The 13,560-nt window shown below is 39.8% G+C and overlaps 1 protein-coding gene across 11 annotated transcripts in view; it reads left to right on the forward strand.

Moving 5' to 3' along the window:
• The first annotated feature begins 3,635 nt into the window (after nucleotides 1–3,635).
• kiaa1109 (KIAA1109 ortholog) overlaps nucleotides 3,636–13,560 on the forward strand; it is an 86,922-nt gene continuing 76,997 nt past the window's right edge. For all 11 annotated transcript variants that reach the window (XM_066719826.1, XM_066719827.1, XM_066719830.1 and 8 more), the window contains exons 1-2: nucleotides 3,636–3,782; nucleotides 12,029–12,161. In XM_066719826.1, the coding sequence (XP_066575923.1) occupies nucleotides 12,059–12,161 (103 nt within the window). In that variant the 5' untranslated portion in view covers nucleotides 3,636–3,782; nucleotides 12,029–12,058. The remainder of the gene's footprint in view (nucleotides 3,783–12,028; nucleotides 12,162–13,560) is intronic.

A 13,560-nucleotide genomic window follows, 5' to 3' on the forward strand; every position in this document is an offset into this window, starting at 1 on the left:
CGCCCCATAGTCACTATCCAGCTGGATGTCGTTGGCCTCACAGATTTTGCTATGAGTCCATAACGTCAGTTGCTGCGCACAGGGCCGTCCCTGACCAATTTGGTGCCCTAGGCAAGATTTTAACTGGTGCCCCCTGCATCGCAGTCAGTTCCACCACAGATCATTGTGTTCATAAACTCACACAGACTGCATAGCTTTATGTCTTTGAGATTTTCTTATTTTAGAAACACAAACCCCACACAAACAGTATAAAAACAGTATTAAAGAAACAAGTGACATAAAACTAATTATGAATACAATATTAAAAAAGTATTGCACCACAAAACGATATTACAGACACCTTAGTGCAATATGCATAATGTAGCAATGTTCTACAGCAGGGGTAGTCAATTATTTTGTGTCAGGGTCCAAATTTCTTGGTCAAGGTATAGTCAAGGTCCAGACATGGACTAAATCTGTGAATTAGTAATATACCTTGTTGCTTATATTTAGTACATTCATTTCACAAAGTACAACAAGTATTAAAATGGTTTCAGACCACTTATATTTTAATTTGTTGTAGTCATATATATAAACATAATAGAAACTTTCAAGCACTTTGTGTCTTATTAGATTCAAGTCTGTACCATTTCCCTTTGTCCCACTGTGCACTGCACAACACTAGTGTTGAAAAATGAGGGCGAAGACAATTGAGTAATTAAGGGCGGGGGTGTGGGGGTCTGGGGGTCCCCCAGAAGAGTTTGACAGCTGGAGACCTGAAGTGTGCGATTCAGAGTCATTTTGAAGTCAAAAAACAGCTCACAATCTCCATGAAATCAGGCAGATTTGGAACATATCTTTGCTTCACAATCACACATCACCAGCGAACAATCACACATCAACAGACAGTGTGCAGCGAACTGGATGCCGTGCTGGTGCTGCTCAGTCACTGTGTGTGTCGGTGGGTCTGATTGAAACGGTGAGGAGCAGCTCTGTGAGTCGGTGGGTCTGATTGAAACGGTGAGGAGCAGCTCTGTGAGTCGGTGGGTCTGATTGAAACGGTGAGGAGCAGCTCTGTGAGTCGGTGGGTCTGATTGAAACGGTGAGGAGCAGCTCTGTGAGTCGGTGGGTCTGATTGAAACGGTGAGGAGCAGCTCTGAGAGTCGGTGGGTCTGATTGAAACGGTGAGGAGCAGCTCTGTGAGTCGGTGGGTCTGATTGAAACGGTGAGGAGCAGCTCTGTGAGTCGGTGGGTCTGATTGAAACGGTGAGGAGCAGCTCTGTGTGTCGGTGGGTCTGATTGAAACGGTGAGGAGCAGCTCTGTGTGTCGGTGGGTCTGATTGAAACGGTGAGGAGCAGCTCTGTGTGTCGGTGGGTCTGATTGAAACGGTGAGGAGCAGCTCTGTGTGTCGGTGGGTCTGATTGAAACGGTGAGGAGCAGCTCTGTGTGTCGGTGGGTCTGATTGAAACGGTGAGGAGCAGCTCTGTGAGTCGGTGGGTCTGATTGAAACGGTGAGGAGCAGCTCTGTGAGTCGGTGGGTCTGATTGAAACGGTGAGGAGCAGCTCTGTGAGTCGGTGGGTCTGATTGAAACGGTGAGGAGCAGCTCTGTGAGTCGGTGGGTCTGATTGAAACGGTGAGGAGCAGCTCTGTGAGTCGGTGGGTCTGATTGAAACGGTGAGGAGCAGCTCTGTGAGTCGGTGGGTCTGATTGAAACGGTGAGGAGCAGCTCTGTGAGTCGGTGGGTCTGATTGAAACGGTGAGGAGCAGCTCTGTGTGTCGGTGGGTCTGATTGAAACGGTGAGGAGCAGCTCTGTGTGTCGGTGGGTCTGATTGAAACGGTGAGGAGCAGCTCTGTGAGTCGGTGGGTCTGATTGAAACGGTGAGGAGCAGCTCTGTGAGTCGGTGGGTCTGATTGAAACGGTGAGGAGCAGCTCTGTGAGTCGGTGGGTCTGATTGAAACGGTGAGGAGCAGCTCTGTGAGTCGGTGGGTCTGATTGAAACGGTGAGGAGCAGCTCTGTGAGTCGGTGGGTCTGATTGAAACGGTGAGGAGCAGCTCTGTGAGTCGGTGGGTCTGATTGAAACGGTGAGGAGCAGCTCTGTGAGTCGGTGGGTCTGATTGAAACGGTGAGGAGCAGCTCTGTGAGTCGGTGGGTCTGATTGAAACGGTGAGGAGCAGCTCTGTGTGTCGGTGGGTCTGATTGAAACGGTGAGGAGCAGCTCTGTGTGTCGGTGGGTCTGATTGAAACGGTGAGGAGCAGCTCTGTGAGTCGGTGGGTCTGATTGAAACGGTGAGGAGCAGCTCTGTGAGTCGGTGGGTCTGATTGAAACGGTGAGGAGCAGCTCTGTGAGTCGGTGGGTCTGATTGAAACGGTGAGGAGCAGCTCTGTGAGTCGGTGGGTCTGATTGAAACGGTGAGGAGCAGCTCTGTGAGTCGGTGGGTCTGATTGAAACGGTGAGGAGCAGCTCTGTGAGTCGGTGGGTCTGATTGAAACGGTGAGGAGCAGCTCTGTGAGTCGCTGCTGAAACACGCGTCTGCACTGAAATCCGCCGTGTCCGCCGCTGACGGAGGGGTTTCTGGTGACACAAGCTGTGGCACCGTGACCCCCGGTCGTGTGCACACTTTTATATGTTCGAGGCGAGGCTGACATCTGTCCACACGACAAACGATGCACGTTTTAGCTGCTTATGTATAGAAATCAGGAAAACCGAATAGCTGTGTTAGTGTTGTGTTTGACAGTACAGTGAGCAGAGACGCAGAACAGGGAACCTGCGCGCATCAACTCACTGACTGACTAACACAGCAGCTCTATACAGGACATCCATATTAATACATCACATCCTATTGGATAATAACCAGGAATTGCTGCGACTGGGTTCCACACAACAAGCAATGAGTGCAACAAACCTCCTTATCATTGTATACGTTCAAACTATACGAACCCCCCTGGCTAGGGGCATGGACTGGATAGGATCCTTGATCACTTAGTTATTAATGGACACAAAACGAGCACGATGGGGCGAATGGGCTCCTCTCGATTGGACACTGTCTTATGTTCTTACCCAGCGCTATTTTAGTTAGGTTAATCCAAGACTAAGACTAATCCAGGTATGTGAACCCATCTGAAAAACATCCAAACTTTCTATTAGTTAGTTAGAAAAGAGGGTTATATTTCAGAAAACTCATGAATGTTTGCAGGTATACCTACACGGAAAAAGCTGTATAATCTTAGTGTATACATGCCCACTGTACACACTAAATAGCACAGCACCGTAGTCATCATCAACCTTACACGCTGGGAAAAGGATGTAGGACATAAGGAACGGACAGTATTTATCCCTGATATTAAAAATAATACTCTGTTAATTGGTCAGCATTTTTAACACAAGACTCACTCTGCCCCAGCGCTTCGGAAAGTGTTTTGCAAAGTGACAAGTTTCCCGGGTTATTCATAAGGCAAAAAGGAATTTTGTAATAAAACGAATAACGCCTTGTTATTGGTTCGATATTTTATCCAAAGACGTATCATTGGCTGTATCGACTGTCCATCTCTTAAGTGGGCAGTGTTTTCTTTACTCGTTCTCCCATTGGTGGCTTCTCACTTCCACTCGCCTTCTGATTGGTTGACTTGCGGTAGCGCTGCAGGCACCGACAGGTCAGCTCCAGACAAGGATGTAAATAGTGAATCGAAACAGGAGCTGGTTTAGGGGATTTAATGTTGCTTTCCTTAACGAGAAGACGACTGGATTCCCCTCGAAGATTTCCGAGGGAGGATGAAATGCCAAACAGCACAGGATGCGAGGTAAGTCGCGTCGTTGTGTCTCACTCGATCTTTATGGGTTCAGACCGATCAGAAAGACGTATGGATGGGGTGCGGCCTGCACTGCATTGCCTGTATAATAATGCGGGTGGCAGGGTGTTGACTGTACTGTACAAGAATGCACAAGAAAAAAACCAAGCTCTCCCAATGAACGACTGACCAAGTCCTCGTTTATTTTTTATTTTAAAGCAGCTGATTTTCCGAGGGCAGCTGTGTGTGTCCACATGCATCGCACAGACAGCCGCACAGCGCATGTAAACAAACCGCGCTGCAGTCCGTTTCTACCGCACACGCCGGTTATTCAAGTTTTGATGGGGATTTTATTTTAAAACCGTGAAATGGTAGACTTTGCGTTTAATAAAAAGAAAACAACTGACAATGAATATATGTGTCGATATTCTGGTGGCAGCCATTCATTTAGTGTGCAGCCTAACCACTACTGTAGCTCACTGTATTCAACAAAGTGCCGGCTGTGGTTTTCTGCCGTACGCATTAGTATAGCTAGTGACATTGTTCCTTACTTTGCACAGCTTGATCGTATTGTTAATGCAGTGACCCATCTTCTGCTCATGTAAACGTTGGAGCTCATCAAGAGCAGTTGCCCACACCTTCTGATCCCTTACTTGTGATCTGTGTTTTGGCCCTATCCATGTTTGCAAAATGATATTTTTCAGTACATTTTTAAAGACCTTGCTTTCTTACTTTTCAATACACCTTTACTTTCAAACTCGTATTTCAGATACGGTTTGTACTTTTAGATCATGTCCGAGGGAAGCCTGCTGTGCTCAAAATGTAATCCACATGTATGTATCTCATCAATGCCTGCAACATACAGGCGATCCACGTGATTTACGTACGTGGTGTAGCTTGCAATAATCATGTATGTCCTGTCAACGATTACTGTGTTTATTTTCGTTAAGATCGGTTTCTTGTGTTGCCGGACACATCTTATTTGCATGCTGTTTGCTTTTAAATAAGGGTCGAATGGAAAATTCAAATAAGAAATTACCTGTTTATGTGTATCTTCCTTTTGTTTATTTGTTTATTGTAGTTTAGATTAATTTAAAGCACGTCTTTGGGAAACATATTAAACCAATGCTGTACAGACTTTGCACTCATGTGATTGATAGATCCACTTGTATTACTCTTTGTTTTGGAAAACTTTTGACCTTATTAATTTGTATATTTATCAGATAGTTGTATCTTTCTCACTACAACTGCTTTGCATGACATTATCTTGTTGCTTTTTGGTCATGTTTCCAGCACATTGATGAGAGAGTGGATTTCTTACATTCTAATAAACTGCCCCAATTGTATTGAATACGAGAAATTGTATACTTTCATACATTATTATTATTATTAATATTTATTATTATTATTATTATTTCATGGCAGACGCCCTTATCCGGGGTGACTTAAAACATAAGTGCAATACAAAGTGCAAAAATACAGTTAAGTACAAGGCATGAAACATTACAAATTCAAATTTACATTAAACATAGCAATTCAAAATATAATACATGTTACAACATTCAATTTACACAGATAAGTACAGTAAGTGAGGTCATACATCCTGGAAAGTAAAAGTAAAAGCGAAGTGCTGTCAAATTAGGCCTTAGAAACTAAATCTGATATGGATCTATGTATGTATGCATGTATATAATTATACTTGACATCATCTAAGTGTTGAAAAGGGAACCGCTTTTTAAACATCACTAGAAAAGTGGAAAAAATGCACAGTCCACTAGAGTATTTTAATACTGAAACTGAAAGCTTTCCAATAAGACTCCTCAGTTTCTTCTGTCACATTGTTCTATGAGATAAATTCTACAATCCTTCCTATAAACTGTCTAAGGTTACAGGCAACTTAATGGTTGACTGAATAATATTTATTGAAAAAAATATGTGATAAAACAAATAAGCAGACATGTATTTCCTTCCTATTATTAGGATTCCTTTGTTTCTTTGTTTATGTTTGTTACATCACAATACAGGGAGCATAACACAGTATTACCCCCTCACCGAAACTCCTTCTGATACAAACCCTGCACTGCTTACATACTAATAAGGAAATAGATTTTTGGGGAATTTTCATCTTCCTCCTCCTTCCGCCAGGAAATATTATGCAGTTGACCTTTAAACAGGACCTTTCCAAGTACTTGTTTTGAAATGAAATAATACTTGTTTTTTCTTTTCTTTGCGTTAGTAGCCCTTAAGAGGCTTTATTGTTAACAAAGTGCTGAACATTTTCATGGTATTAAAAATGAGCTTTGGAATTTTAGTGGTGTGACACTGAACTGGATCAATCCTTGAAAGCAAATCATTGTTGAGCATTTTTTTATGAGGACTAAATAGCCACCTTACAATGCACATTGACTGTGACAAATAGACCACCCTTTAGACGTTCTATTTGCAGTTTTTACCAGGTATGTTTATTTGAGAACTGTCATGATGGATTAAACAAGTTTAATCTTGTGATACAACGCATGTCCTTAATTGTTTTTTATCATGCTACAGCATGTGAAGCTGCATTACATGAGCTATCAAGCATAGTAACCACTTTTTTTTTTTATAACAAAAGTTACAGATAATATATTGATATGGTTGTTTTCATTCAAGTAGAGCAAATCAACATTTGTTTCCAACTGTGCCATATTTCATATAATAGAAACCATATTTTGACAAATTATGTCAGACAAGCGATAACAGTTGCTTTCCCAAATGATGTTCCACAGAGACCCACACTAGCCTTTGTCACCAGCAATTGTAACTTGCAGGAAGACTAATTTGTTTGGTTGTTGTCGCATCTGTATTGTTAAATCTCATGTAAGTCCTATATTATACAGTTAATTGCTACCCATACATCTTTTCCACAGTTCAGTGCAGCCCTTTTCCTTATCTGTGTGCTATCCCGGTTCTCCCTGCTGCTTGCGTTGTCTTTTTTATCAAGACTGTATCCAGTTCCAGCAGCAGGGTTGACTTATGGTTTATGGTTTTCTAGCCATATTTTGTCTTAATTTTGTAATTTGTCACTTGGCCTAACCTGGCTTTATTTTTGGTCTGTCATTCATACTTTGTATACTGCAAGACCTATTGTTTGCCATTTCCTACTGTCATTATCAAATACTGACTCAGACCTGCTCAAGGCTTTGTTGTACCTCCTAGGTGGGTCCAAGTATTGTATTAATTTCCTGTTGAATGTCGGTCGGAGTTTTTGTGTCTGTACTGAACTGCATGCAAATTTCAATTAGAGTTTAGAGTCTCAATGTGCTGTTCTACATTTAGTTGCGCTTAGTATAAAATGCTTATATAATGCAGTGATTTAAAATCACTATGAAATGCCAGAGTTCATCATGACTCATGACAAGCACTTTGCTGAAACTGAAAAGCCGCTGTTGCTCAAGCAATCAGGAAGTGAGTTATTTCATTTAAACAACAACTGGGACTAGGTTTCAGAAATAAAAGAAACCCTACTTGCGTATGTCCAGTAGTCATTTTACAGGGACATGAACATGTTTGAAAGAGAAACAAAGTGAAGACAAAATCTGCTTTGCATGTTTTTGAAAGGATGAAAATGATACGGTACATTTTCTTTTAAATAACTTCTTTAGGATTTTTGCGCAGCTACATAAGTGTGATATGCCACTGCAGATGCTCCTGATGAGAAGCTCATATTTGCTATAGGGGATAAGGCTCTTTCTAAAAAGAGAGATTTTTACTATCATCATTGACGTTTGCGAAGTACATTGTAATCATTATGCATATATGGTTCAATAACGTATTTGAAAGATGACTGGTGGGATGAAATAACTAAAAGGTGTTAAAAAATGTAGAGCAAAATGAAAAGTAACCTTTTTATATAAGTCTAACAAATGTAAAACTAAAAGCTGTTGGCAGAATAAGATTGCATTGGGTTCATGTTTTGCACCTCTAGGAGATTGAGATTGATGGCATGAGTTCAGCTCACTCATTCTGTATAGAAGGACCCTGTGCTGCAAGCGACTCTGCTGCTGTGGAAGATGCATCATGAAATATAAAGATACGTTTCCATTCCAAGCAGTGCTCATAAAATTCACTCGTTTTCAGATGAGTGAGTGAGTGCTTTGAGGATCAAACATACTGGTTTAGAACTATAAATACTTTAATACCTAAGCCTGTAATAATTCTATCAGGGTTCATGCTGAACCCTACAGTAATGATTCTGAAGATTGATTGATTTGACACCTGAAAGGATGTGTCTTTCAGTACTATTTCCAAGACTAAAGACTTGTTAAAACACACACCGGTTGTGAAACTGCAAGTTTTGCATATTTCATGAGGTCGTTTTTAAAAATTAATCAAGTGCTGTTGTGGAGTTCAGAACAATTGAATAGGTGTCTAGAACCTGACAAAGTATTGGCTTACGGATGTGCACACCACTTTTAAAGAGGTGGATAAAAAAAAAAAAAAATTCAAGGCTTTTCACCAGAGTTAACTTGAAAACAGATTAACTATGGGACAGGGCATTACTAAATGATTTCACTTTAAAAACAAGCATAATGTTTTTTAATTTAATAAGTAATGTCTTCCAGTTTAATGTCCCAACCAAGTCTTTATATTTCATTCGAACCTTCGATTTCTTCGATTTGTCTGTACTGGTGGAATTACTGTTCATTAGACTGGTGAAGAATTCAGTTTTTTGGTTTTAATACATCAAATCCTAACTTGGAAACCGCAATTGTTGGAATTAATGGCTTCACCACATACTTTATACTGTGGGTTGTTTCTAAATGAAACCTAGAGCCCATTGTTTTATTTGCATAATTTGTGTCACAGCAGATTTGAGGTGGAAAGTTGGTGGTTTCCTGGTAGTATTTTGTCTGGAAATGTAAGGCTGGGACAAAAGCAATGTTTATATATTTATTTTTAATCCGAAATGAGTATGATCATTTGACTACTTGTCTAACAGGAGACAAGTGATAACTTAGAAAATAGATCATAATGAAAAACGTTCAATTAATTGACAGTTTTGGTGTATTCTTGGGTTCTGGAACTAAATTTAAGTCAAACTATTTGCAGTTCTCCTCAGCCTTATTAGACTGATGCCACTTAAGAACTGTTACTTCCTCATAATGTGTTGACGTGCATTTCACCATATCTTAGCACTTTTTTTTTCCACCTAATTTCTTCGTCTATTTCCAGTCCTGAAGGTTATTTTTAATCTTGCTCAATAATCTGAAGCCATTCAGAGAAAAGATATATTCAACGTTAAGCATCTGCTAATGTTAATGCCGTGTTAGGAGTGTTAAATTGGTTAATAACATGTACAAATTATTCCTTGTTATTTGAAGATGCAGTAATGCTTTTCAATCAATCAGTCTTTCTTTATTGTATAAAAATGAGTCAGTCTGAGTCCGTATGTGACACTGCATGAAGTAAAACTATTTCTAATTGTCTATAGAAAGGTTAAACTGACAAATGGTTACAGTTGCATTTTTTGAGTATGTAGCCTAGTTCATTATCAATGAGTTGCCTGTGGGGCTTAATCCAATTAGGCATGAAGTCAAATCCTCTCTCTTCTGGTCATAATGCTGGGGCATGTTTACTGAATTTGCCAACAGTGATACTTCCTCCAAGGAAGTGGCACTCTTTGAGGAAGGTGAATGTCTTTTTCATTTCTGCTAAGATCTTCTTTTCGGACACTGGCAATTTCAAGGTGGTATTGTAAAGAGGTTTTTAAAGTCACTGTTCCATTTACATTTGAGTCTACAATGGCCTACATTTTGTTTCATCAGGTATTATTGAAGAAGACTGTGTCACATGCTCTACTTTCAAAACTAAATACGATCTACAAAAGGGTTGCTTAATTGGGTCAAGATGCGAGTTGCTGCTCAGGGAAAATGTACTATACCAAACACTAAAGTGTCCTTTTCAATCTGAATTTGATAACATTCAATTTTGTTTTATATAAAAGCCATAGCCCTATGATTAACAGTCTGTGTATTATCAGAACATTCATTTGCCTTCATCTTCTAACTATTTAAACTCTTCTTTCTGATTAGCAATAATAAGTCTCAGACAACAATTAATATTTATACAGTGGTCATTTAGCCTATTCAGTTTAATTTTCTTGTAGTTTGAGGTCAGATACTTTGTTTTGACCTTTTTATCTTTAGCTGATACAGCTTTACTGAATCAAACTTATTACTGCTTAATATAAACTTCTCGGAGGTCCATATCCGTTTCGATCATGGTTAAGTTACTTAATGCATCTTAGTGCTGGAGATTATCTTGGTCCTTGCACTGTAGAGTGAACTACAAGTGCTTCCCCTGGAAAGGATACTAGCATATTGGAGACTGAGCCCTCTGCAAATGAAGTGCCGATGTAGCTGGGTTAAGTCAAATGAAGAATACATCACCAGGTTCTGCACTGGGTATTTGAACCAATGTCCAGGGCTGGTCTAGAGCTGTAACTACTCCATCCTTCACTTTGTTCAAGTCATAAGGACATTTAATTTCAGAGCAGTAAACGGCAACAGCCAAGAAACATTTCTTGATTTTATGGTCTCGGAATACAAATTATTGGCTCCGATCCTTCTCTCAAAATGGTCCTTCATATATTCCTTTAAAATAAAGAGACCACCTTGTTAATTGAAAATAACAAAACTGGTGAGTTCTCTAGGCCATCTGTGTGTATCTTGGCTTCATCCCAAAGAGCAGCACAGGCATTGGTGCTTCCCATAGAAAGGCTCGGCAGACACTGATGGAGGTCGGTATTTCTGAAGTGAGCATGCTGGCAGAGTGCAGGGGAATGCTGGCAAATGTTCAGTTCCCAGTGTGATGTGATTGGAAACTTACAGTGCCTATAGAAAGTATTCACCCCCTTACTACCTGAAATTTGTATACATTTAAATGTTTTTTTCCCCCTTTTTTCACATCCTACTCCTTAATTTTGATTTGGTCTTTTGATTTGGGTGAAATAATAAATCAATTGAAAAAAAAACCCTGAAAAGTGTTCATTAGCTCAGATGCAGCCACTTGCTTTCAGAATTCTTGATTTTATATTACATTGTTATATTTCTACATTCTTTTTAGCGGATTACATTATCCGGGGCATCTTATAATTGTTACAATATATCACATTATATTTACATACAATTAGATGTATACAGCTGGGTTTGCAATGGAGCAATCTGTTTTTAAAGTACCTTTCCCACCTGTGTCCCCCACCTGGGATTGAACCCACGCTCAGCAGTTCGGAGCTCTAACCACTACTCCATACTGCAGAAGTGCGGAAATATTATGAAAGGCTTGATTTTTAAGTAATAATTTGCTTAATTAGACCTTTTAAATTGTCTGGATACTGGGGCGAAGGAGATATTAGAGCACTTACTCTCAACCTCTTGGAAGGATGCCTGTGGATTTGGTTGAATTTCGTTCTGAAGGGTCTGCCCTCCAGGGATTATTTATTGGTTTGCTTTGCCTTTTCCTCCATCTGCAGACTTATTGTTTTGTCCCCTGCCTTGTGTTGAGCTTGTCCCTGGTTTCTCACTGCCACTGCTTATTTAACCTCAGTGTTGGGTCTTGATTAAGAAGAGGGAGCAGCAGTGTCTCTGGACTGCATTTCCAGAGGTTCAAAAATTCACATCTGCTTTTTTTTTTTAACCCCATTTCAATTATATTATGCATGCTTATGGTGGAAAAGGGTGTCATGTAATCAACACCAACAACCTACCTTGACTGCAGAGAGTGATTTCATATTTTGTATGTATTGCTTCAAATAATACATATCCCCAGCTCTGTATAAATATATTATTTGTTCTAAATCATAAAAGACAGACTCATCTGAAATAACTTTATATTTTGAGTAAGATGTGGGGTTCAAGGTATATATCCTTTACTGCAGTACTGAAATTGGTTATAGTGGGTGATCCATACAAATTAAAATGATTCAGGTTGTTCTCCTAGGCTGCATTTGAAATGTAAATCTTTTTCACCGGCCTGTGTCTGGTCTTCTATCTTGATATGGTCTGCCGATCTGACTGTAAGCTGTGAACTCCATTTAACAGCTGAGAAAAGGTCAATAGGCCAGTGCTGCTGATGCAGAGGATGTTCAAAGTTGCCTGGAGGAGATTTCTCCATCTTTTCCCTGCTACTCACACAGTTTACTGCTGTGGGGAAGTGTGATTAATCTGCGTTTCTTCTGCTCTTTCATGTCATTAATGTTGTGCTGCTGTTTTTATTTTTAGTGCTGGAGTGTGTGACACCATCCTGTAGCAATGGATTCGAAACCCAGCACAAATGTCAGCAGTTTTCCCAGCTTCACACAATTGGAGAATTTTCTGGAACAGCATGATTCCAATTTTGTGTGGCTCCTTGTTGGTAAGTATGCTTTTTTGTTATTATTATTCTGCCAAGAATGTACAGTGCTCCTGCGCAATACCGCCCCCGATATACCACCAGCCTCGTTTACCGCCTGCTATTCTTTCTGATCAAATGTCTACCAATATGAAATCTGTTATGGTTACCCATTATTCCGCCACCCCCTCTGACCGCCAACTCCCAACTCCCAAAGCCACACAAACGGACATATAAGCATTGTAGATTACATTGTTATAGCACCAGTGAAATACCGAACCAACATCCCTGCCACAGGCTGGTCAAACTTTACAAATGCTGTTTAACTTTTTGAAAAGAATGATGGCTGTGTTCCTGAAGACATACAGCATACATTAAGGTTTTTATGATAATTTGACAAAAATATTTAGCCAATAGCTTGAGAAAATATCTGTGCATTATCAGTGGAATATGTGCTGACGGATATTTCTGTAAAAGGCAAATATCGGCCAATAATGTCGGTGCTCCGATATATCTGTTGGGCCCTAATAATAATTGTTAATTCTTATTTCTGTTTGAGCTGAAATAACAATGTTATGTGCTACTGAAGGTACAATATTTAGTAATTGCTTTGTAAAAATAGTCATTTTAAATGTTCATGATACTGTAAAAACAGTAGGTGTGCCACATATAGTAAAGTTTATGACCGCCAGTTTTTTTTTTTTTTTGTCTTAATAAATTGTTTGCTTGGTTGACACAAAGTAAATGATATTGCATCAGGAAAAATGGAAGCTGCATAAAATACTATACAAAATTACTGTACTACAGTAGGGTCTACTAGTACAGTAAGCTACTGTAAAATGCATTCTTAAATACTTTTTAATGTTTTGTAAAAGATGCATCTTTATTAAAATAGCTTGGAAATAACTGTCATACTTAAAATAAAACCCATGAATTTAATGCAAACATTGTGTATTTTTTTTTTTTTTTTTTTTTCCATAAATACCCTCACAATAATGCCACCCTCGCTATATTGACAGTTTAGCCCATGGTTCTCACCAGGCGGTGTAATGAGAGCTGACTCTAATAAACCAAAAATAAGTTTTTGTAATTACACCATTGACATTAAGCCCCAAATTATGTTGAAGATTATAATTTCTGACTCGTGCTGATCCCTATGTGTCTATGTTTATTTCGTGTGAAGAGGCTGCTTGATTTGTGTATAATCGGGTTATGACCGCGCAGGAACAGGCTGAACTGCAGGGGGTGCGAAGCTGGTCCTAGCCTGTGTCTGTGTAAGCCTGTGTATGGTGTTGGTGCACACTATGAAATATAGGCAAATGGTGAGAACTGATGAGTCATTGGTAGGTATTTGAAATCTTGCAGTTACTCCAATTTTAAAAACCATTGTAATGCAATAAGGAAATACTGATTTACATTGTAA

The sequence above is a fragment of the Amia ocellicauda genome, chromosome 13 (genome assembly GCF_036373705.1).
Source record: "Amia ocellicauda isolate fAmiCal2 chromosome 13, fAmiCal2.hap1, whole genome shotgun sequence".
NCBI classification, from domain to species: domain Eukaryota; kingdom Metazoa; phylum Chordata; class Actinopteri; order Amiiformes; family Amiidae; genus Amia; species Amia ocellicauda.